The sequence below is a fragment of the Acanthochromis polyacanthus genome, chromosome 19, assembly GCF_021347895.1.
Source record: "Acanthochromis polyacanthus isolate Apoly-LR-REF ecotype Palm Island chromosome 19, KAUST_Apoly_ChrSc, whole genome shotgun sequence".
Taxonomy (NCBI): Eukaryota; Metazoa; Chordata; class Actinopteri; family Pomacentridae; genus Acanthochromis; species Acanthochromis polyacanthus.
In genome coordinates, this window is record NC_067131.1 from 27,256,548 (window position 1) to 27,279,268 (window position 22,721).

The window sequence follows — 22,721 nt, forward strand, 5'->3', positions numbered from 1 at the left end:
GTACCACCTCAGGTGACCAAACCAAAGTGGTACTAAAATGTACAGTGGGTTAATATAAGTACATTAAGTTGTGATAGCCTTTCCACACTGGCAGCTTAATCACTTTTTTGTAAAACTTTCACATTCGCCATAACCACTGTATTGCACAATTCATTTAACCCTATGAGGCCCACAGCTGCAAAATTACAACATTTATTTAAGGCTGTCCAGCTGTACCTATTTCTGCCTGAATGTAGACAAACAATACATTTCCCAGCATCCCACACTCTGAACTGCAAAACTGCAAAAATTTTTGGAATGTATTTTAGGAACATATTAATACTGTGAGACATACAACATCCCAAGTTCAAACAGCATGTCTTTCACTGATGCCCCCAGCTCTCTCTTCAGGAACAATTTCAATAATTTTCCAAACAAGTATTTGACTTGTAATATTTTTTCTTCATATTTAAATATTTTTACTGATAAACAACTCAAATTATTTTTTAAACATTTTAATACAGCTTATGACAAAATTATTAGCCACCCGATGAAATTTAAGCTTTTTTTTAAAATTCCCAAGTGCTGTTAAACACATCAAGGAATTTCTATCTCAGCTTTTCCAGTCAAAGCTTCTGATGTGCCCTCTGACATGCAACTTGAAATAATGGATTTGCAGTGTGATGTAGAACTGAAGGACAGCTTTGCCTCTGTGGGCTTGGAAACATTTGATCAGCATCTACTTCCAGGCTACTCTAAATTAACAGCACTGGCTGCAAAAATGTTTTGCACGTTTGGGACGACCTATCTTTGTGAGCAAGTTTTCTCAGTAATGAACATTAATAAAACAAAACTGCGCACAAAGCTCACACATAAGCACGTAACTGACATGCTGAAGCTGGCTGCTGCTCAGGACATGATGCCTGATACTGATGCACTTGTGCAGGCTAAAAGATGTCAAGTTTCAGGAGCAAATATGAAGCGAGAATAAATCCTGTAAATGCTGCTTTAAACATTGCTGCTCTCGGGAGAAAAAACAGTTGCTAAATGAAAACTTGCTGTAGTAAATACTGTGAAATTCAGTGTTGGTCATCAGATTCACTGCAAAAGTGTTTGGTTGAGTGGAATATTATTTCTAATGGATGCATCCATGTTATGTATGTAGTTTTTTAATGTATATTTTACATATACATTTTATACATAAACAAGGCAGGGGACAACTTTACTTTCTTAACTGTCTGTATAAAATAGCTGCTACTTAAGATTTAAAGGTGTGCAGAGTTCATTTAGGTGTTCATAATTACTTTCCAGATGTGGGAAAACGGACTTCAAAAAATTTCTATATCTTGATAAGTTTTTTTTTTTTAATTCCAGGACTATGTTTTTAAGTTACACATACCTGTGACTAAATATGTTGTGCCATTGTACAATCACTGTGATCAGTTGTAATGCACAATGCACACAAATAAATGTTAAACTGAGTCATAGTGTTGTTGAAATTGCACTTACTTTAATCTCTGGTTGTTTCTAATATAATTTTTAAAAGGACAGTTCATTATATATAAAGATTTTCTAATATACTTGTTCTCCTTTGCACTAAAACGTCGGAAAAACTCAGACTCATTGTTACTTCTCAGTAATTATGCTATAAGTTTACTGGTCCGGCCCCTTTGAGATCAAATTAGGCCGTATGCGGCCCCTGGACCAAAATGAGTTTGACACCCCTGGTGTAGAAAATGCTCGCCAGACCTTCAGAAAAAGTGACGTCGATCCGTGTATTATTTTGAAAGTCCTGACCGGAGCAGCCATGTTCCTGTTGCAGCTGCTTTGACGGACCGTCCGGTATGAGTTGTTTGTTTGTAGAGTATTCGGTGAGGTTAACGTGCAGCAGTGGTTATGTCGGTGAAAGGAACGTTGTTCCAACACCAGATTCCTGAAGAAGTCACGGAACAGAGCGGTTCTGAACGAGGACAGCCAAGAACTGGAACCGTTTAAAGTCACGACGGAACAAAAAGGACAGAACAGAGCCGCGCAGTGGATCCTGGAGCTTTACTGTCCAGCGCTGCTTTCTCCCGCTGAGTTCCACTGAATGCTTGCTTGTCGCTTCCAGACTGAGTTCAGCGTCTTTATGGACAAGAGAAGCCAGATGTGTCCTCTGGTGTTTCATGGTAAGTTCTCCAAACCAAACTCCACTTTGTCCACGGAGAGCGCTGCTTCTAACAGGACGAGAATCTGCAGCTCGTGTTAATGTTCTCTCTGTGGTCTGATCATCGTCATGTGTGTCCTTCTTTAGTCGTCTTTTAAATGATATAAACTTGGGTTTTTGTAATGGCTGCTCTTAGAACTCGCATTAAAGTGTTTCACAGCTGGAAGAAGCTGTTAAAGTGACCGTTTGGTGGATTAGAACCAACACAAACAGACTGGAGCCTTAAAGTTACCTGATGGTTCACACAGCTCCATCATAAAATTGTGTTTCCAGTCGGATGTGTTGCTGCTACACACCAAATAAACACAATGGCTGCTAGTAAAGTATCAGGGACAGACTGGTTTTCTTGGGTTTTCTAGTCAGATCAGCTTGTTTAAACATGAGCTGGATCGATCTGTTCTCTCACTAGGAAACACATCCAGCCCTTTAAACTCTTCTGGAAATAACAATGAATGAATGAATGTGTTCCTGCTCAGGCCATCGGTGACTTTCTCCTAAAAGCTGATTCAATATTTTGCTCAAGGACAACTGAAGTATGTCAGCAATGTGCTGGTTGACTTTACGAATGTTTCAGTCGTCTGTTCTTGCAGTCGGAGACGAAGACTTAAGTCTGATCGCGTCTGACTGTGTGCCTTTAAAACAAACTAACTCTTGCTGTGATTAAACACCGTAAGGCTGGGGTGTTAAAGTCATCTTAGTTCAGGGGCCAAATACAATCCAGTTTGACCTAAAGTGACCGGTAAAATCACAGCATAATAACCTATAAATAACCACAACTCCAAATTTTTAAGAACATGAAACAAAACAAAAAAAGAGACAAGAAATTGACAAAAATGTTACAGAATGACAAAAAAAATGGATAAATGACACAAACGAGACCAAAAAATGACAAAAGCGAGAAACAAAACAACAAAAAGCGAGAAACAAAATGACAAAAAATGAGACAAACGACATGAAACGAAGCAGAGACAAAAACATTTGACAAAAAATGTTATAAAATGACAAAAAAATGGATAAACGACATGAAAAAATGACAGAGGCAAGAAACAAAACGACATAACTGAGAAACAAAATGACAAAAAAATGAGACAAACGACATGAAGCAAGACAAAAAATTTGACGCAAAAGTTACAAAGTGTCAAGAAATAGACAAACAGCACAAGTGAGACAAAAACTGTACACAAAGCAATGAATAAAGGAAAACACAAAATAACACAAGTGAAACAAAATGGAAACACAGGACGACAAAACATGAGAGAAACGACCAAAGTCAGACAACAAAAACAAGATAAACTTACAAAAATGGGACACAAAATGACAAAACAATGAGCAATCTAGTATTTTACTTTATGATCAAAACAACGTCATGGTGTAGAAATTATTTTAAAATTCTAGTTTCACAAATTTAAAATTAGCAGCTAATGTCTTCTCTGTAATTTTTATGTTGTACAAAGTCCTGCGGGCCGGATTAAACCCTGTGGGGGGGCCGATGTTGGCCAGCGGACCGCATGTTTGACACCACTGCCGTAAGGTCTTTGTCACTAACCTGCGCTTATGTAGCTGCACATAGCGATCATTTTCTTTAATATGTGTGTTCTATTTTTTTTGAATAATCCCTCAGTTATTCAGTTTTTAAAATATTCACAATCAAACAATTAATCAATCAAAAAGAGCCTGAAGGTCACATTTTTTTATTCTGTGTGACCAGCTCTACAAAACCTAAAGCTACCACAGTGATAAATGAAAGAAAACAATAAAAAGTGGTGAATAATCCTGTTAGAGAAGCCGTAAATGCTCTGTTTTAATGTATCCGTAGTTGCACTAGACTTTTCTGTTGACGAGTTATTTGATAGTGATTGTTTGTCATTTTTTTCTCTATCAAATGAAAGTGAAAATGGAAACCGATCTGGAACATTTTACTTTTGTCTTGGCAATTTGTTGAAGAGGATATCCTGGATGTGAAAGGAGCTGCAAAGCAAATGCTGGACAGCCTCGGTGTGGTTGGATGGTTGCTGCAGTGAACATTCTGAGCTCCGTCTGATGAAACTGTCAACCTGTTGGTCACCTGCTGACTCACTCCATTCAGACATGTACCTCCACTCAGCACAGCAGCAGGAGCAGAGCCTGAGTGCTGCAGATGGGGCTCAGTGGGAACTCCTGCCCTCCATTTTGGCTCTGAACAGGCCTCTATGTGGGGACAGAAACTCGTACTGGAAACAGATGTGTGTGTGTGTGTGTGTGTTGGGGGAGGTGTGGATGTACAGTCATAGAAAAAATTATTAGACCTCCCTTGTTTTCTTCAAATTCTTCCTCATTTTAACACCTGATACCACTAAAGGTATATTATCTGAAGAATACAATGAACACAACAAAAAGTGCAGCACATTCCAAAATACTTTAAGTCCTGTTTGACATGCTTAAGCTTCATTGTATTCCCAGGATATATAAGAGGTCATTTCATGTCATCAGCAGCACTGCACATGTGAAGGTCTAGAGTGATTTCCTGCTGACATTCAAGCCGTAGCACGAGTCAGAAGTTGTCAGCTTTCATCTAATACATGAAACAAAAGAATTATGTGAAGCCGCAAAGGCAGCCATTATTTTTATGTCTATTTTTAAATGCGATTGTGTGTTAAAACTGTTGTTTTTAACTGTATGTACTGCCGTTCTTGGCCAAGTCTTGCAAAAGAGATGTTGGCTCTCAATGGGAAAACAACCTGTATTTAACAAAACTGGTTAAATACAGGTAATAGTAATAATAGAGGAGTAGGTTTTCTGAACTTTGAAGAAGCAAAAGGCAGATGAAGCATGAAACCCCTCCTTGCTTTGGCAGTGAACCCCCAGTAATGTGACTCCTGCCTGTTAGAAGAGCTCTTCCCTCTCCTCAGAAAGGCCTGTCTTGCACTAAATGTGTTGCTTGACATGTTGAATAAAGCTTCAGAGTATGAATGTCCTGTAGACCAGGGTTGTGAAACTCTTCTTAATTCAGAGGCCACATTCATCCCAATTTAATCTCAAGTGGGCCAGAGCAGAAAAATCCGAGCATAATGACCGATAAATAATGACAACTCTACATTTTTCCTTTGTTTGAAATCACAGCATAATAACCTATAAATAACAACTTCAAAATTTTGCTTTGTTGTAGTGCAAAAAAGTACATTCTGGAAATGTTCATATTTTAGGAATTATCTTTTTGCAAAACATTATGATCAGACTGAAATTTGTTAAGAAAATAAATTCAATTTCAACGATACTATGCCTCAGTTGATCATTTACACATTACAACAACCGATTACAGTGTGTCTACAGAGACACAAAGCATTTCATCACAGCTATCTGCAACTGAATGATGTAATATTTTCCTTTATGATCAAAACAGCAAAAGTTAGACAGAAAACGATGACAGAAACAAGACAAAATGCTACAAAATTAGACACAATGACAAAAACATGAGACAAACGACATGAAATAAAAACAAAATAGAGACAAAAAGGAAAAAGTAACTAGGCGACAAAAAAAACAGACAACACGAGTGAGACTAAAAGGAAACACGAAATGACAAAAACGTGAAACAAATGACAAAACAGATAGAAAACAACAAAAATGAGACCGACACAAAACAAAACAAAAAAGAGACAAAAAATTTGACAAAAAGTGGCAAAGCGACAAAAAATGACAAAAAAAGAAACAAAACGACAAAAAAAACTAGACAAACAACACAAGTGAGACCAAAAGGAGACATGAAATATTACAAAAATGAGACACAAAATGACAAAAGAACAATGAGCAATCTAGTATTTTCCTTTATGATCAAAACATCTTGTCAAGGTCTATACATTATTTAAAATTTATCGTTTTACAAATTTACATTTTGCAGTTAATGTCTTCTCTGTAATTTTTGCACTTGTCCGTGGGCCGGATTGGACCCTCCAGAGGACCGGATTTGGCCTGCGGACCGCATGTTTGACACCCCTGCTCCAAACACACTTTTGACCGTTTCTTTGTGTGCAGGATTCCCTCTGCTGGTGTGATGATGGGACGGCGTGGTGTTGGAAGTGACTGCAGCCCTGGAGGCTGACCAGCTTGTGCCATTGGCCAGTCAGGATGCACATAGCTCCAGTGGGTGTCAGCAAGTTCTGCTTCCTTTTCTCCCTGGCATTCTGCGGTCTCATCCTTCTGCTTATTCCGGCATTCCAGCCACCAACGGGCCAGGTGACCCTGCCTCAGCCCCGACCCCAGGTTAGACCTGCCCAGGCGAGCCCATCGCACCGTGCTGGGGTTCTAGCAGGTTCTACCTATGCGGGAAATGCAGACTTGGACACAAGACTCAATAGAAGCTCATGGCAGGGGAGACCTATCTCGACTGGACTTAACAGGAATTACAATCACAGTCCCAAGAAGTGGGTGGACTCTAGAAGACTCCCCGAAAAACATGCTCTCAATGTGGGAAAAGTTGGTAGACTTTCAGGGTCGGACAAGTTGGAGCTGAAGGACATTTTTTTTGCAGTGAAGACTACCAGGAAGTACCACAAGTCCAGATTAGAGCTGCTGATTCAAACGTGGGTGTCACAAGCTAAAGAACAGGTGAGGAGAGCTGCAGTTGTTCTTGCTGTTCATGGAGCTGAACTGGTCTGTGTTTACTATAAGAGGTGTCCTGGGGCCTGTTTCACGAAGCAGGTTTATTGAAAACTCTGAGTTTCTTAACCCTGAAATGAGGGAAACTCAGAGTTTTCTGTTTCACAAAGCGAGGTAACTTAACCCTGAGACAGAGGGGTAACTCTAGCCTGTTTCACAAAGAGGGGTAACTTAAACTCTCGGTCAGTTACCGCAGTAACAGACTCTATGACTTGAACCTGGTCACCAGCAGGTTTATCTGAGAAAACCTTGAGTGTCTCCGCCCTCTTTCAGCCACACACGCTGTTTCATTTCCTCATTCATTCAGTCAGTAAGCGAGCGAGTTTTGGCGTAGAACAGCTTTTATTAACGATCCAGTGGATAAAGGAGCAGCATTACTGCACAGATAATTAAATATTTGTCGGTAGATTGTTATCAGACCGCGCATAAATGTTTTCGCATTTCCGGACAATTATCTTTTTGAGCGGCACCGTTTCGTAATCGTTTCAAGTCTATAATCTACCTAAACAACCTAATCCGTCCTTACATTTACATTACCAGCTGCTGTGTTGCGTTGTGGTTCTTTGCAAATGGAAGTTTTTATATAACGTCGGAGATGCAGAGCACTTCAGTAAGACAACTGTATGGAGGACGGTCAGAAAAGTGTTCTTGAACCTGAAACGGCTTTTACTCATCATTGTGGTTTTCCCTGGACACAAACCTGTCGGAGCATCAAGGAGCAGTTCCACAGGATTGCAGGTGAATGATGTAGAGATCTGTTAAATTCATTTTAAATCATATTCTGTTAATGACATTGTGCTGCAGCCTCAGACTGGGATTAGTCATTTTAATTTCTTTTAGGATTTCCCACTGTGATTGGCTGCATAGATGCACACACTTCCCCATCACAGCTCCCTCACATCATGAACAGGAAGTCCATTCACAGCATAAATGTGCAGGTAGGCTACAGGTAGACTGACTACTGTTTCTAAATGTTAAAGACTGCATCATAGTTCAACATCTGTCATTCTCTGCACTGTCCAGATCATATGTGATGCTGCACACATCATTTCTAATGTGGAGGCCAAGTGGTCTGGGTCTGTTCATGACTCCAGGATTTATGGAGAGTCTAACCTGAGCAACAGACTGCAGCATGGTCAGCAGCCTAAAGATTTTCACAATAGAATTCTCTTGTCTCCCTCCTTTAATATGCTCTGATGTATCCACTATACATTACAGGAGAGTTTGATGGCCTTCTGCTGGGTGACAGGGGTTACCATGCCAACCCAGGCTGATGACCTCATACCCTGACCCTGAACCAGTCCCCCAACAGAACTTCTACCGGGCTCACTGCAGGACCAGAGCCCGGGTGGAGATGACCATAGGCCTGCTGAAAGCCCGTTTCCAGAGCCTACGTCTCCTCAGGGTGACCCCTGAGAGGGCCTGTGATATTACTGTGGCATGTGTTGTTCTTCATAATATTGCTATTAGAGGAGAGCAACACCCTGCCCTACAAACTGAAGACCCAGATGATGAGCCCATCCACCTGCAGCTATCCAGGACAGCAGAGCAGTCAGAGACACCGTATGCAATAATCACTTTAGAGTTTAAGTCACCATCATCACCACCACAGCAAATAAAGACATGATACACATTTCATTTGGTCTTCTTTATTCCCTACAAATAAAAGATAGTTCAGTTCATGTTCCAGTAGTTAACATAATTCACCTGTGACCATCACCACCTCTGACTTGTGCTCCAGTATTTCAATTTCCAGATATGCCCTCCTAATCTGTTTTTGGATTTTTCTCAGCAAATGCAGTTTGTAAATCTGTTTTACTGATAACTGGGAATACATAGAGGACATTAAATTATACAGTTGCACATGAATTCCACAGAATGAAGCTCTGGTGTTTCCTGAACATCCATCTCACTGTGTCAGTCTGTGCAGTGGAAGATGAGGAACCATCCTGCTGCTGTCCAGCCATGCTCTGTTAAAAAGGATGAGAATGTGCAATACTTCAGTGTAGGCTAAATGTCACACTCTATATTCCACCCAAAATGTGAATGGGAAGAGAACTATCAGTAACACACCTCTGTATGCCTTTCTGGATCCCCCTCTGTAAAGGCAGCAGACACAGTTTCATCCTCTTCATCCTAGATCAGTGACATGTTTCAGTACATTCAAACTACCATTTGGATAAATCTTTGGAGTGTTGCCTCCTTACAATTACAAGGTCTGTGGTGTGAAGGGGCCAAAAGACAAAAAAAGACACAAAAGAGAACTAAATCATAATCACACACACACACACACACACACACACACACACACACACACACACACACACACACACACACACACACACACACACATATATATATATATATATATATATATATACATATATATATGCATCCATGACCTTTTATTCCACCGTTTTACAGGCATCTGCTTTCTTTCTGTTGGCTGAGCAGAAGTCTATGTTAGTTTAAATAGGCTTAATTATTTAACAGGACATGATATGGATGCAGACATTTAGGCTATGTGTGGATAAACAACTGCACAGTCAAACAGCCACTTAATATTTAGGATAATTTACAATGTAAAACATGATCAACATGAAGTACCTCCATGAGATAATGCCGAGGTCTGACCTTGTTTTTATATTTTCTCTTAAGCTGCTGTCACGTGCGCTTCTCCCCCACGGGATTTGAAATAACTTAATATTCTACCATTCAGACAGTTTTTCCCTGTAATATTACGATTGCAAAGGACTACATTTAAACTTACGCATTGATCCGGGCAGCAGTGTTCTCCACGCCGTCTCCCTCTCTTCTGCAGCTGCAGCGGTGTTGCACTTCTTTATTAAAACGTGTTCAAACTCGCCATATGAGCGCGTTAAAAATTTCCAGTTCAAAAACGCAGCCTTTCGCTTCCCCGTTGCCATGGTGACTCATCGAATCGGGGCTCCATTGATGCTGTCTTTTCAGAGTTGCGGTGCACGCGCTTAACTCAAACTGCTCCGAGTTAATTAAACCAGCCGTTGTGAAACCGAAAACTCAGAGTTTTCTATCTCAGAGTAGATCAAGTCAGAGTTGAGGAAGAAACTCAGAGTTTCTTGAACCTGCTTTGTGAAACAGGCCCCTGGAATCAGATTGCTGCTTTTATGTAACATTTGCACAGAGTCAGTCTAACCCTGTAGTGCTGAAAGTGATCACACAGTCACATTTGTAATGACTGACTGACAGATTCAAAACTAGGAATATTATTTCAACTCGGATGCAACAGAATTTGGTATTGTCACGTGTTGATAAGATGAGGAGACGTAGTTTTGAGTACCTAGAGCTCAGTGCTTCATTAATGCTACACAGCATACACGGTAACTAACGTTTTAGGTGGAGATGTCCTGAACATTCGTACTGCATGAAGCCACAATAAACATCCATCTCCCTTCATTGTCTATACCCGCTTTATCTCATAGAGGAGCTGCAATGATTGGTCAATCAACAGAATACTAATCGGCTATTCTGATAATTGATTAAACACCAAGTCAGCTCAAGTTTGGCAAATAGTGACCTGTGAGGGCAGCTCTAATTGGTATCTCTCTGTTAATTGATAATGAAAAAAATGTATCGCTGTAGCCCTACATTACTGTGTTGCTACTTAACATAACTTCAGCACAACATAACTCATATCTAGCTCCCAGTGTAAAACACCACATAAACTGTGCATGCTGTTACCTTAGTTGACTGTTTGTATGAATCTCCACCATGCAACCACAGTTTGATGCGACTTTCTCTTCCCCTTCTGCTTCCTTCATGTTACTGTTTTAAGCCTGCCAGGTTCTGTTGGTAAATTAGTCACAGAGTTTCAATCTTCCAACGTCAGAATGATACTAGATGTAACCTGAGCGCTCTGAAGCACTGTGGAGGCAGCTCCGACCACGTTTAGCCCTTTTACCACGAGATATGAAACATTGCTGGCTTCTTCAAACCATTAGGGCTAATTAATGCTTTCTGCATCTATGTTGATGGTTTGCATGCAGCCCAAAAGGCCAGTTCGTGGTTTCTGCATCCTTAAGTGGACGGTGGACGGGGTCGTGGCTCTGTTCATACTTGTGGTTGTTATCGTTACATTCGTATTCACACGCGCTGCTTCCAGCTCTGAGTTCCAAGAGCAGCCATTACAAAAGTACAAGCTCAAACTTTGGGCTGTGCACAAATCTTTGTTGATTGGGATGGATGAGGATAGCTACATCACATATAGGCATTAGTTAACAACAGATTTGTTAAACATAATTACAGAATAACGAGAAAATTATCAATGATAGGAGTAAAACTTACTTACCGTTGCCGTTTTAGTGACACTTCCAGCGGTGAACTTAAATTTTCAAATTTCCGAGAACCACCCAAACGCCCTGAGAATAAACTGGGAACCAGATATTTAAACGAGAAGGATTTGAATGGAAATGAGTGACCGAACAGACGTTCAGTGCAAAATGACGCTTAAAATGAAAATAGGGTTTGAAATTATGGCTTGCTATTATAAATCAGTCTCGAGTAATCTCACTTTCTTTCACATGTACTGACTTTAACAGTGGCCCAAACAGGAAGTTAAAAAGGTGGGTCCTTTACCTGGAGAGGCCTCCTACCGAGTGTATTTCCCTAAAATACACTCTGTTGATCCCTTCTTCATCCACCTTCTGGCTCCAGAGGCCGAAAAACAAGGCAGCAAAGCAGGAAAGGCTGAATGTAAAACACGACGCAGCCCTTCTCCCTCTGTCTGCTCTTCTTATTTCATCGTTTGTCTGAAAAGCATTAGTTGGCCAGACTGGAAATTGTGGAGCAAAGTGAGTGACTAAGGTGTGTTGTGATTTAGTCTGTATGTGATGCTTCTGGATGAATATTGATGCTAAAATGTGGAGAAAAAATTCCCTAAATCACTTCACACAATGCAAGGATCTGCAGTGATTCAGAAATGTAACTATGTCTGATCTATTAAGACTGCTGTAGAGGCTTTTACAGAACCGTGGCCAGGGCGCTCATTCAGACATTCAGTAGACACACTAACTTACCATTAGATGTATGAGACTACTGTGATTCAGGAGATGAACCATCCAAAATGGCCGCTGCAGGTGTGATGCATCTGATAAAACTCTGCTTTGGCAATAAATGTGTGGTGACAGGACATTCAGAGCATGTCTTTAAAGCAATAAGCAGCTCTCATATAAACACATTCTTGTGGCGTGTTGTGTTGACTGAGTGACACACAACACCACCAAGTTTTGGATTTTTGTTTACACAGTTATGCTAGTCCTAATGAATTTGCTGTTGTGTGTCTCTTGTTAGGGTGGATTTCAGGGTGTTGCCTTATCACCACCAGATTTTCCTCGCTGGTGCGGTTCATCCTCAGACATTTAGTGCAACCACAGGACATTTATAAGATAGTAAATCTGTCTTCCCTCCTCATTTGCGCTGTTTCAGGATCAACCTATTTATTGAGGTCATTGTGGAATTATTCTACAGCTCCAAACGCTGTCGATTCTTAAGATACTTAAGATCTGTGTGTGTACCTTTGTCTCTGTTCCATTGAGGCACACTGGGCCTTTATGGAGAAATTCAACAGCAACCTGAAACTGGAAGACGTACTGAAAGTCTTCTGTGCTGTGCTTGTTCTCTCACTGAAGGAATCTCCATCACACACCACAGCTCTGACTCTTCCAATAGGGTGGAACAAATCAGTTCTTGACAGTTTATTTGGAACCTTTTCAACTGAATTTCACCTTTAAGCCAATATTAGGCATATGTTGGCTCCTAACATACAAATTCTTCTCGATCAGATTCTTACATTCACTTGGGTTGAGGGTTTGGACGTTTGATTAGTTCCAGAAACCGTCAACTGTCGTGATGTTGGATGACTGGGTGTTCTGACATGTCAGACATTTTGGACTTCAGTTCAGGTCAGATTTGTCACACAGCTGCTGTCAGATCTGTTCTAAACTGTAGTGAGCTTGGTTTGGTATCATTGGGTTGATATTTTTACATGTGCTTAATTTTCAGTCAGTAGGAGTCCACAGTACTTTCTCCTTTTGATCCACATTAAGGACTTGGTATGTAGAATCACAGTTGTTACCTTGCAAAACTGTTCAGGTGTTCTGTGTTGACCCAGTTTGAACACATATGTTGCGATGCGCCTGTAGAGTGTGAGCATAGTTGTACATTTTTGATGTGTAGGAAAAGAGAATGACACACAGTGTGAGTTGATGCAAAATGAATTAAATCAAACAATGTCTGCACTGTCTCTTCTGTTAGCCTTTAATGTTCACTGGAAAAAATGCCTCTTTCAAAACAAGGGGGAAAAAACTTATTTCAAGGAGCTTTTACTTTGAAATAAGTGAAAAATCTGCATGAAAGTGAAAAATGGCTTGGTAAGGTTTCTTGAAATAAGATGATATTTAGAATCTTGAGATCTCAAAGTTAGCTTATAAACTTATTTTAAGCTATATTTTACCAGGATTGTCAAGCTTAGGTGTCTTACAAAAGCCAGATATGTTTAAAAAGAAGAAGCAGTTTTTCACTCAAAAATAGATTTTTGATTTCATGTAACTTCCTAATTTGAGATGTATTAACCCTCCTGCTGTCTTCATTTCCCGGCACAAAAAAATATTGTTTCCTTGTCTGAAAAAAATCCCTAAAAAATCAGAAAAAAAATTGCCCAAATTTCTGAAAATTTGCAAAACTTTCAGCAAGAAAATTCCCAGAATTCCTGAAAAGTTTCCCTTAAACGATTTTTTAAAAAATCCCCCAAATTTGGCAAGAAAATCTTTGCAAATATTTTTTAAAAAATGAGTAAAAATATTCCCAAAAAATCCTAAAAATATCTAAAGTGATGACATATATATCAGTAAAACTTCTAACATTTGCTTTAAGAACATTCACATAAAAATCAACCAAAATCCAGCGAAATTCGCTGGATTTTGGTTGATTTTTATGTGAATGTTCTTAAAGCAACATTTTTAGCCTTTTTTTTTTCAAAGATTTCCTAAAAATGTTGAAAATGTGGACATCAGAAGTTTCACTGTGAAAATATATATATTTTTCCACATTTTCAAACTTTAAAACGAATCAATTTTGATCCACAGGACGACACGAGGGTTAAACTTAGTTTGAGTTATCCTGTTAAATTCAACTCAAAACAAGATCATTTCAAGATTGTTTGACTTAACAAGATATTTAAGATGCATTGTCTTAAAACAAATCCCTCCATCTGCTGAAACGCCACTTGTTAAGTGAATTCATCTTAAATCGAATAGGATGAGACATTTTGACTAAAAATAAGACAAATTGACTTGGTAAGATTTTGAGTTTTTGCGCTGTTCTGTTTCTGCTTTATATTTACTTGATTTCCGTGGCTGCTCTAATGTGGAGCAGAAGCAACCTTTGCTGCTGTCACACACTGAAGTGTAGTTTTGCTTTTTTAAAGACTCGTTAATATTCAGACAGTGTGTTGTCTTTTCTTATCACACAAAGTTAGATGTGAATGAAAGATGACTTTCAGCGCTGTACGTCAAGTTTCAAGTAGCCGGCACAGAAAGCACTGCAAGCAGCTCTTTATTGAGAGCTATTAAAAGAAATTAGAAAGGCCAACTCCAGGACAAAGAGCCTCAGTGTGGAGAGAAGAAGCTTTAACTGCAGAAACACTTTGCCCCACTTCAGCTACACATGCCACAGTCACAGACGAGTTCCATTTGAGTTTGTGCTTTCAGTATGGACAGCTTGGCTCTGAGTTCAGGTCTGCTGTCAATGAATAGGCTCCTTTGTGGGTCTGTGTTAGCTAACCAGATACTGCGAGGCATTATGGGCCTGTTGCCATCTTATTTTACTGCCCTCGGGTCAGTAAAGTTTGCCCCCTGTGTTTACAGCTGACTGTAAAATTAAAAGCTGCTCAGCCTCATTTGTATTTAATGTAAATGTGTGAATACGGCTGCTAGTTTACCAGTAGGGGTGTGTATTTATTTGTTTGAAGCCTAAGGTCAGATTCCACTCGCTCATTCACTGCATGGCTCGCTTGATGGTCTGTGAAGGTTACATGCTGCCTTCTATCCTGTCTGTCTGCTGTACGCTGTGCAGGACTAGCTTTCCATAGAGACGGTTGTAGACATTGGCTTCAGTTTACAGGTTCTGATTAAACTGGAATGTAGATGTGAGGAAATTCGACCTTTATTATTTTGTTTAGTATGCAAGGGTCCACTATGGGCCACACAGTTGAGTCTGCACCGATCCCCCTGCAGACGTTCATGTGCAGCCCACAATTTGTTGCTTCAACCACTAGACAGTTGTGCGCATACTTGGCAGCGGTGTGCGTGCTGGGCATACATAGATGCTGAAAAGTGGTATAATTAAATCACGTGTGCCTGGTGTTTGCATCTACAAGTGGCTTCAGAGCCGGGGTGATGTAATATGGTAGCAATGAAGACTGAAAACCATCCAGCCCCAGATGTGAAGCACATCTTTCCATCTTTGGCCTCTGTGATTGTATGACCGTGAGGCAAAAGGGGCAAAATAGCATTATAACATCTGCCTTATTTTCTGCCGTGACCAGTCAGCATGTCTGCTGTGAAATATGATTAAGTTAGAAAAAGATAAACCAAAGTGCAGCATCAACATTGAGGCCGACAAGATTCCCTTCAAACAGAAATATGGCATGTGTTGTAGAAGAAGGGCCGACAGGGACGAAGAGAAAGACGACAATCACACAGCAGTCAAAACCAAAATAGAAAGCAGCTCAGAGCCAGTGCAGCAGACGAACCTGTCTGTAAAAACCCTGGCAGTTTGAGCCTGTTATTTCAGTAACACTGAGTCAATAATTCATTGTGGTAGTAGTTTAAGTATTGAGAGATGATTTGAAACAAGTTCTTCCTCTGCTTCTCTGTTCCTTCAGCTGCATCTGGAACTGCATCTTTGTCATTTTGGCTCTCTTTGCTCTTCCTCTTGTAATTGCATATACTGATCACCCAGAGAAAAAACAAAGGAGCGCTTCATCGTTTCCTTGTGTGTATGTGTGCTTGCACAACACTAACAGTGCGTCCTTGTCTGTTTCAGACGTATATATTCACTGATGGTGAGGACAAGGAGTTGCAGATGAGGACAGGTAAGAAGCTGGACCCTTCAGTTGCTCATTAATCTTTCTGTTTTCTTTTCCATATTTGTTAAGTTTCACAGTTAGACTTTTTTTTGAGTTCTTTTGGCTATTATTCTCCATGTTAAACCATGATGCAGATGGACACAGCACTGAAAAAGTTCTCTTGTTTACAGCTCAATTCATGAGTATATTCATGCAGTTTGGCCAATTGGAAATCACAGGCGTACTCAATTTAGTGATCCAGTTATAGTCTGATCACAGGCCTATTCACTGCTGCTGTATTGAGCATCTATTTTAGAGTCTGATATAGTTTAGCATCATGTGTCATTTAGGTGACATTGGGTGAACTCGCCTCTGTTTTTTACTGCATAAAATATATGATGTTTTACTCAGCAGTAGTCATCCCCTTTCTGAACTGTGCTGTCCTGTACTGTCTGTGTCCCAGGAGCCAACATCATCAACACAAACTGCTCAGCGGCTCACACCCGACAGGCTCTGTGCTGCAAAATGTCTGTGGAGTACGACAAATTCATCGAGTCCCAGAAGAAGTAAGTGACATGCGGTCTGTGCCACAGTAAGTAAATTACTCATTAATCTACGCGTTGTTGCATCAGTTTACGCCCACACTCCACTTTGTTTGTTTGCTGTAGGTGGTTCTGCCATGTGGATGATGACAACTATGTGGTCCTGGCCAGCATGGTGCGCTTGCTCTCCTCCTACCACCACAGCCAGGACGTCTACCTGGGCCGGCCCAGTCTGGATCACCCTATTGAGGCTGCAGAGAGGGTCAAGAGTGACGGATCGGTCAGTCAGCTTACATCCTATTAGGAGTTTGTGGCTTCACTCACTGACAAATACAGCAGCAAGCTATACTGTAACTATTTTAAAATATGAAGATGAGTTGTCTCTCTAAGTCAGAAGTTCACAAACAGAGGAACTTGTACTCTGGAGGTAAACATCGAGGGGTTTGGTTGTACGCAGACAGATTGTGGAGTAACTCAGTGAACTTAAGAATATGGAGATTATGCTAAAATTAGCAACACTTGGCCCACTGTAGAGTTGAGTTAAAAATAAATAGTAAAAATACAAATATATTGTTTAAGTAGTTTGCCTTTGATGTAAATAAATGTTTAAAGTAAATAGTTGAAAGCAATAGACAGTTCAATTGATGAATAGTTAAGACAATATCTACTTTATGTAACCAATATTGTTAAATACCACCTTAAAATAAGTTTAAATGAATCTGTTTAGAGCATGATGGATGTTTTTGTTTCTTAGAAAAAGGTTGGGAAACACTGATCTACACTAATGTTTTACATTGTCCAGTTAGACAAGTGAGTGAAATGACAGAATTAAGTTTTTCTCACAGATTTCTACACCCCTAACCACTGATGTGCTGTTTTCATCTTCACTCAGGTGTCTGTCAAGTTCTGGTTTGCCACCGGTGGAGCAGGTTTCTGTATCAGTCGAGGTCTGGCCCTGAAAATGAGCCCGTGGGCCAGGTACGACTTTCAGCTCATCCACACGGTCATTGTTGTCTACGTATCACATTAAAATTCTCCAGCCATTCCCAACCATTGCCCAGCCTCTGCTGCAGTGAACAGTTGTCAGTAAAATATGTTTCATTTGACATTTATCTCCTCTTCAATTCACTTTCTCAGTCACATACAGCGCACAGCAGGAGTGAGTTTTGTGCAGAAGTGAGCTCTGAAGTGTTTACTGTGCAAAATCACCTAAATGTCAAATGATTCCAAAAAGGTATCACCTCTCAATAACTTCATTATTTTGAAGTTGAGCAGCACTGTATTTCCTTTTAGTATTTTAGAAAGATGATTTGAAAATGCAGTAGAAACTCTGTGCAACCAAAGTGAATACACACTGACATACATCAGGCCTAACATTATGACCATCTGCCCAGTTTTGTGTTGGTCCCCCTTTTGCTGCCAAACCAGCCCTGACCCATCGAGGCATGGACTCCACTCGACTCCTGAGGGTGTGCTGTGGTATCTGACATCATGATGTTAGCAGCAGATCCTTTCAGTCCTGAAAGTTGTGAGGTGGGGCTTCTGTGGATCCGACACATCCCACAGATGCTCGACTGGACTGAAATCTGTGGAATTTGGAGTCAAGTCAACACCTCAAACTGGTTGTTGTGCTCCTCAAACCATTCCTGACACATTTTGGTCACTGTTCATGTGAACAACTGAACCCAGCTCTCTGCCATTATCCCCATGTTTAAACAATAAAACCCACTCCCTCTCATGACAGCTGCTGGTATTTCTTACTTATCTGGGCAACACGTCGTACCCCACACGGCTGAAGTCTCTCTTGTTTGGTTTCAGTTTGGGGAATTTCATCAGCACAGCAGAGAAGATCCGCCTCCCAGACGACTGCACCGTGGGCTACATCATTGAGGCGCTGCTGGAGGTCACTTTAACACACACACACCTTTTCCACTCTCACCTGGAGAACCTGCAGAAGCTGCCCACTGAGACTCTGTTGGAGCAGGTGAGCGAGTGTGTTTGTGGTTGCTTTCTTTCATTTGATGTGATGTGAATGTTTGCAGTGGAAGCACTTGTAATGTTGGTCTCCCATCATTTCCCCTGAAAGAAATCCTTCACGGTAATGAAATGTTCAATCCTGTGTTGTGTGATTGCTTTGCATTAGGTGACGCTCAGCTACGGAGGTTTTGAGAACAGAAGGAATGTAGTGAACATTGTTGGAGGCTTTTCACTGGCTGAGGACCCCACAAGGTAAACACAGAAACGATAAAGGCCCTTCTGCTCTTCCACACTCACATGGCTAAGTTCTTAGCTCATTTGTTTCTGTGGGTTAATGCTACTTATGGTGGGGAAAAAAAACACATTGCTGAACATTAGCATCCTGATCCCACTGTAGCTAAATAAGTCTTGCCAAGTGTTCCCGTCATACGTAAGGGCTGAACTTGTAATTCCAAACCAAGAGATATAATCTGATGTGGTAGCACTCTCCACCTCTCTGGGAAGACTTTCCACCAGATTTTGGAACCTGGCTGTGGGGATCGCTCCATTTCAGACAAAAGATCATCGGTGTGGTCAGCTGGCTTACAGTTGGTCTTCCAGTTTATCTTAACCCTCGTGTCATCCTGCGGGTCAAAATTGACCTGTTTTAAATTTTGAAAATGTGGGAAAAAAATATTTTTGTGGGAAAAAAAATGTTAAAAATATTTCTTAAGAACATTCACATAAAAATCAACCAAAATCCAGCGAATTTCGCTGGATTTTGGTTGATTTTTATGTGAATGTTCTTAAAGAAAATATTAGTTTTATTGATATGTAATCACTTTAAATATTTTTAGCATTTTTTTTTGAAGATTTTTACTCATTTTTTTGAAAATATATACAATAACTTTCTTGCCAAATTGGGAAATTTTTAAATAAAATTAAACTTTTAAGGGAAGCTTCGAAGGAATTATTGGAATTTTCTTCCTGAAGGTTTTTGCAAATTTTCAGAAATTTGGACAATTTTTTGCTGATTTATTTATTTATTTTTTTAATGTTTTTCAGACGAGGAAATTATATTTTTTGGTGCCCGTAAATGAGGACAACAGGAGTGTTAAATGGGTGGGGCTGGTTTTAGGGTGTGTGCAAGTTGTCCCACAAAAATACTGGAAAAACTGTGCTGCACCGTACTAGAGCAGGGCATTAAGTTTTCACATTATCCTGTACTACGAGACGTGGGCTAAGTTTTAAAGGTCCATATGTTTTGGTTATAAGCTGTGGACTGTGGAGCAGTATTATGTGTGAAAATGTATATTTTAAGCCATAATATAAGAGAACTGCTAACAAAGCCCTGTGTAGGACATCCTTGATAATGTGATTCAGTTTGATGGCCTGTATGATTTTTCCTGAATGAAACAAGTGACACAGTTTTTGGAGTGAATGGGTATATTCTTGAACAGTATGATAACTTCCCTGACTCTCTCTCTCTTGTCACCCTGCAGGTTTAAGACACTGCACTGTCTTCTGTATCCAGATACGAAGTGGTGTCCAAAGCTCAAACCTCAGCACAAAAACTGAATGCCGCTGTGATTATATTCTGCAGCACTGATGCCTGCCACATCATTTGTCCCACCGCCTCACTCTGCCACGGTTAGGCTTGGCTGGAAATCCTTCAGAAATCATGGGGTACACAAAACTAGCTTCTTTAGTACCTCAGAACTCTTTAATGTGTGGCATTAATCCAGCCTATTAGGTGAAACCTTAATGTCTCTAGTGTTAAGGTCTAATAAGGAGTTTAACTGCAGTTTTTGACTCTTCAGCACTGGCCTCATTTTTGAGCCTCAGAGGATGCTGTTTGTGCTATCCAGAACACTTTGTTAGAAAGCAGCCCTGCATCCTAATGCCTGAATGGATCTACAATCTAAAATGAAATGGATGGAAGTTGCAGAATGTACTCTCCACAGAGCTTAACCTCCAAATTCCAGTCGAGTGAATCAGTGTTGCGGCAACCGAATCTGAAGCTGCCTTTCTTATCTCAAAGCGCCCTTGGCTCACTTAACTCCTTGCCTTTTCTTAAGGAAATAGAAAAGGTTACTGTGATCTTGTTGTTTTTATTTTTTGGGCTCCATCTGCTGCGGTTTTACTGAACCCATCCACCGGTTTAGTTAAACCAAAGGCTGCTCTGAGTCTCTGACCAAAGCTGTAGAAGTACAAATCAGTCAGGATAGGCTAAAACTATCCTGTGGCTATGAACGACTAAAACAAGTTGTTGCATTTAGATCTCCGTTGACATTCATGTTTGCCGTTTGAAACATGATGTTCTTCGACTCAACCAATGAGATGTCAGTAAAAAAAACTAATAGTCTGAGAGTGTTGAAATGATTCAGGCAAACACTACATTATTTGAAGGACCTCACAGTATTATTTCTATCAGCAGCATTCTCTGTTTATGAGGCTGTGAAGGTTTTTGTGTTTGAGGGCCTTATAGTTTGTCCCCAACAAACCCCCGATTCTGTTTTCATCTTTCTTTTATGCTGTTGATCTAAAATTCAGCTGAAAATTGAGATATGAATGGAAAATGGGTTGTTATACTTTGAATGAGTCTGAACAATGTTGAGGTTGTTTCAACAAGAGCTGAACTGATTGAATAGGAGCAGAAATGAAATGAGCTGGACACCTCTGTGCATGGGCTCACTTTCACTGCAGTCTGTTGTAACCAAACACGTTCTCCTTGTAATCGTTCATCTCTAACAGGTCCAGGTTTTGCACTAATTTGATTCTGTCGCGTCCTATAGGTTACAGACTGAAGCTGTACGTTACAGTGTTGGTGTAAAGATAAATGAACTCTTTTTTTATATATATTGTTTTTACTTTGTGTATTCTTTCTTTGCATAGGTTGTAGTTTCAGCTCTGCTTGTACTTCTTTCAGGCACAGCTACTTTAGTGGGTGGAGCCAAAGATATCTTATGAATGCCATGAAATGTGGTACAAAATGCATGCACGAGTTTTGTTCTCATCTCAAGTGCTGCCAGCGTCTCACTTTCCATTTAGAGCACATCATTAGTTTGATTGAACTTGAGGACAAATTTTACATTTGTAGCTCTGCTGACGGCAAATTAATGCTCTCTTGTTGGTCCTTTCAGCACATTTATGCTGTTGGATCTCTCTGAGCCAACCACTCTTTGACCACATTAGTGAGGCTCTAGGAATGTGAACAGATCCATAATAATTCAATGGATGTCATTTTGTACCAACATTTACAATTGAAATTGCTCAAAATCCTCTAGATGCATTGCCAGGAGGAATTCTAACATCCTTAACGACCCTTTGACTTTTCATCTAGCACCATCATCAGGTCAGAAATAGAATGTGTTCCGAATACCTGGAGAACTTCAGCTGATGTTTAGTACTAATCAGCACATTGTTAAAGCGCCGCTGGGCCAGTATCAGCCTCAAAGCAGATGCTTTCTTCATGAAGAAATGTGTTTCTAGCCACAGTCATGCTGTAGTTCCTTAAGCATGCTTGTTTGGCTGCTCTAAATTATATCAGCTCATGATACAGTGGGAAATGAAGCATCCCTAGCCCTGAAACTAAATTGTCTTAATCTCAGGAGCGCGGTTCTTTCTTCAAACGGGAGAATGATCGACGGCTCCTTGCTCTCCACCCACTGAGCTCATTCAAACTAGCATCAGTATTTCTGCTTATCAAAGAATGCGTGTAAAGCACCAGTCTACCTTTTTGCACAACAGACAAGAATCCAAAACCCACTGCGGGTCAGAGGGCGAAACGGAGTGATGTGTGTTTTTGTAAACCCTGTCACTGATGTATTGTTGCATTGTTTCATTATGAATAAAACCTTTCTGCATTCTCAAGTGTCTCCAAATTCCTGCCATACCGAGTCACACCACATAACCATGACTATGCTTTGACAATTTCGTAGTCATTCCAAACTGACTGACGTTATGTTTTACGCCTGCTGCATTTATCGCAACTCGTCTGTAAACACTTTAAGCTGATGGGCTGACTGGTTTAAACGCTGGCATACAATGATTTAATGAAGCAATGGAGGAGAATGATTTAACGCTTTCAACTGCCATACCATAACTGTGCATCTGAAAATGTGTTAAGAAATGATTGCTGTAGCTGACTGAGCTCACAGTGTGAAGTTTTTTCTTTATGAAGGCTGACAGCAAACATCAGTAAGTTATAAGTGGAAATCTACTTGTCCGACCTCAAAAACACTTTAAAGTTTTTAGGAATGGCATTACATTCATCACTGGTATTTGCTGATTTGTCAGT

At 40.3% G+C, this 22,721-nt stretch overlaps 1 protein-coding gene and 1 long non-coding RNA gene across 2 annotated transcripts; both read left to right on the top strand.

Moving 5' to 3' along the window:
• The first annotated feature begins 1,710 nt into the window (after nt 1-1,710).
• On the top strand, nt 1,711-22,294 carry rfng (RFNG O-fucosylpeptide 3-beta-N-acetylglucosaminyltransferase). The gene is made up of 9 exons (XM_022216029.2): nt 1,711-2,147; nt 6,197-6,769; nt 15,902-15,950; nt 16,387-16,489; nt 16,592-16,745; nt 17,358-17,443; nt 18,284-18,449; nt 18,609-18,694; nt 19,924-22,294. The coding sequence occupies exons 2-9, from the start codon at nt 6,290-6,292 to the stop codon at nt 19,997-19,999; spliced, it is 1,200 nt and encodes a 399-aa protein (XP_022071721.1). The 5' UTR covers nt 1,711-2,147; nt 6,197-6,289; the 3' UTR covers nt 20,000-22,294.
• Nucleotides 6,778-8,699, top strand: LOC127531040 (uncharacterized). The gene is made up of 4 exons (XR_007937889.1): nt 6,778-7,558; nt 7,661-7,758; nt 7,844-7,955; nt 8,039-8,699. It is a non-coding gene; the product is annotated as an uncharacterized LOC127531040 (long non-coding RNA).
• Nucleotides 22,295-22,721: the final 427 nt, after the last annotated feature.

Bases quoted from the DNA above. Each gene is read 5' to 3' on its own strand.
- rfng (XM_022216029.2), top strand. From the start codon at position 6,290: ATGCACATAGCTCCAGTGGGTGTCAGCAAGTTCTGCTTCCTTTTCTCC. The intron at 16,490-16,591 runs GTAAGTGACATG...TGTTTGCTGTAG, and splicing joins TTCATCGAGTCCCAGAAGAA to GTGGTTCTGCCATGTGGATG. The intron at 16,746-17,357 runs GTCAGTCAGCTT...ATCTTCACTCAG, and splicing joins GGGTCAAGAGTGACGGATCG to GTGTCTGTCAAGTTCTGGTT.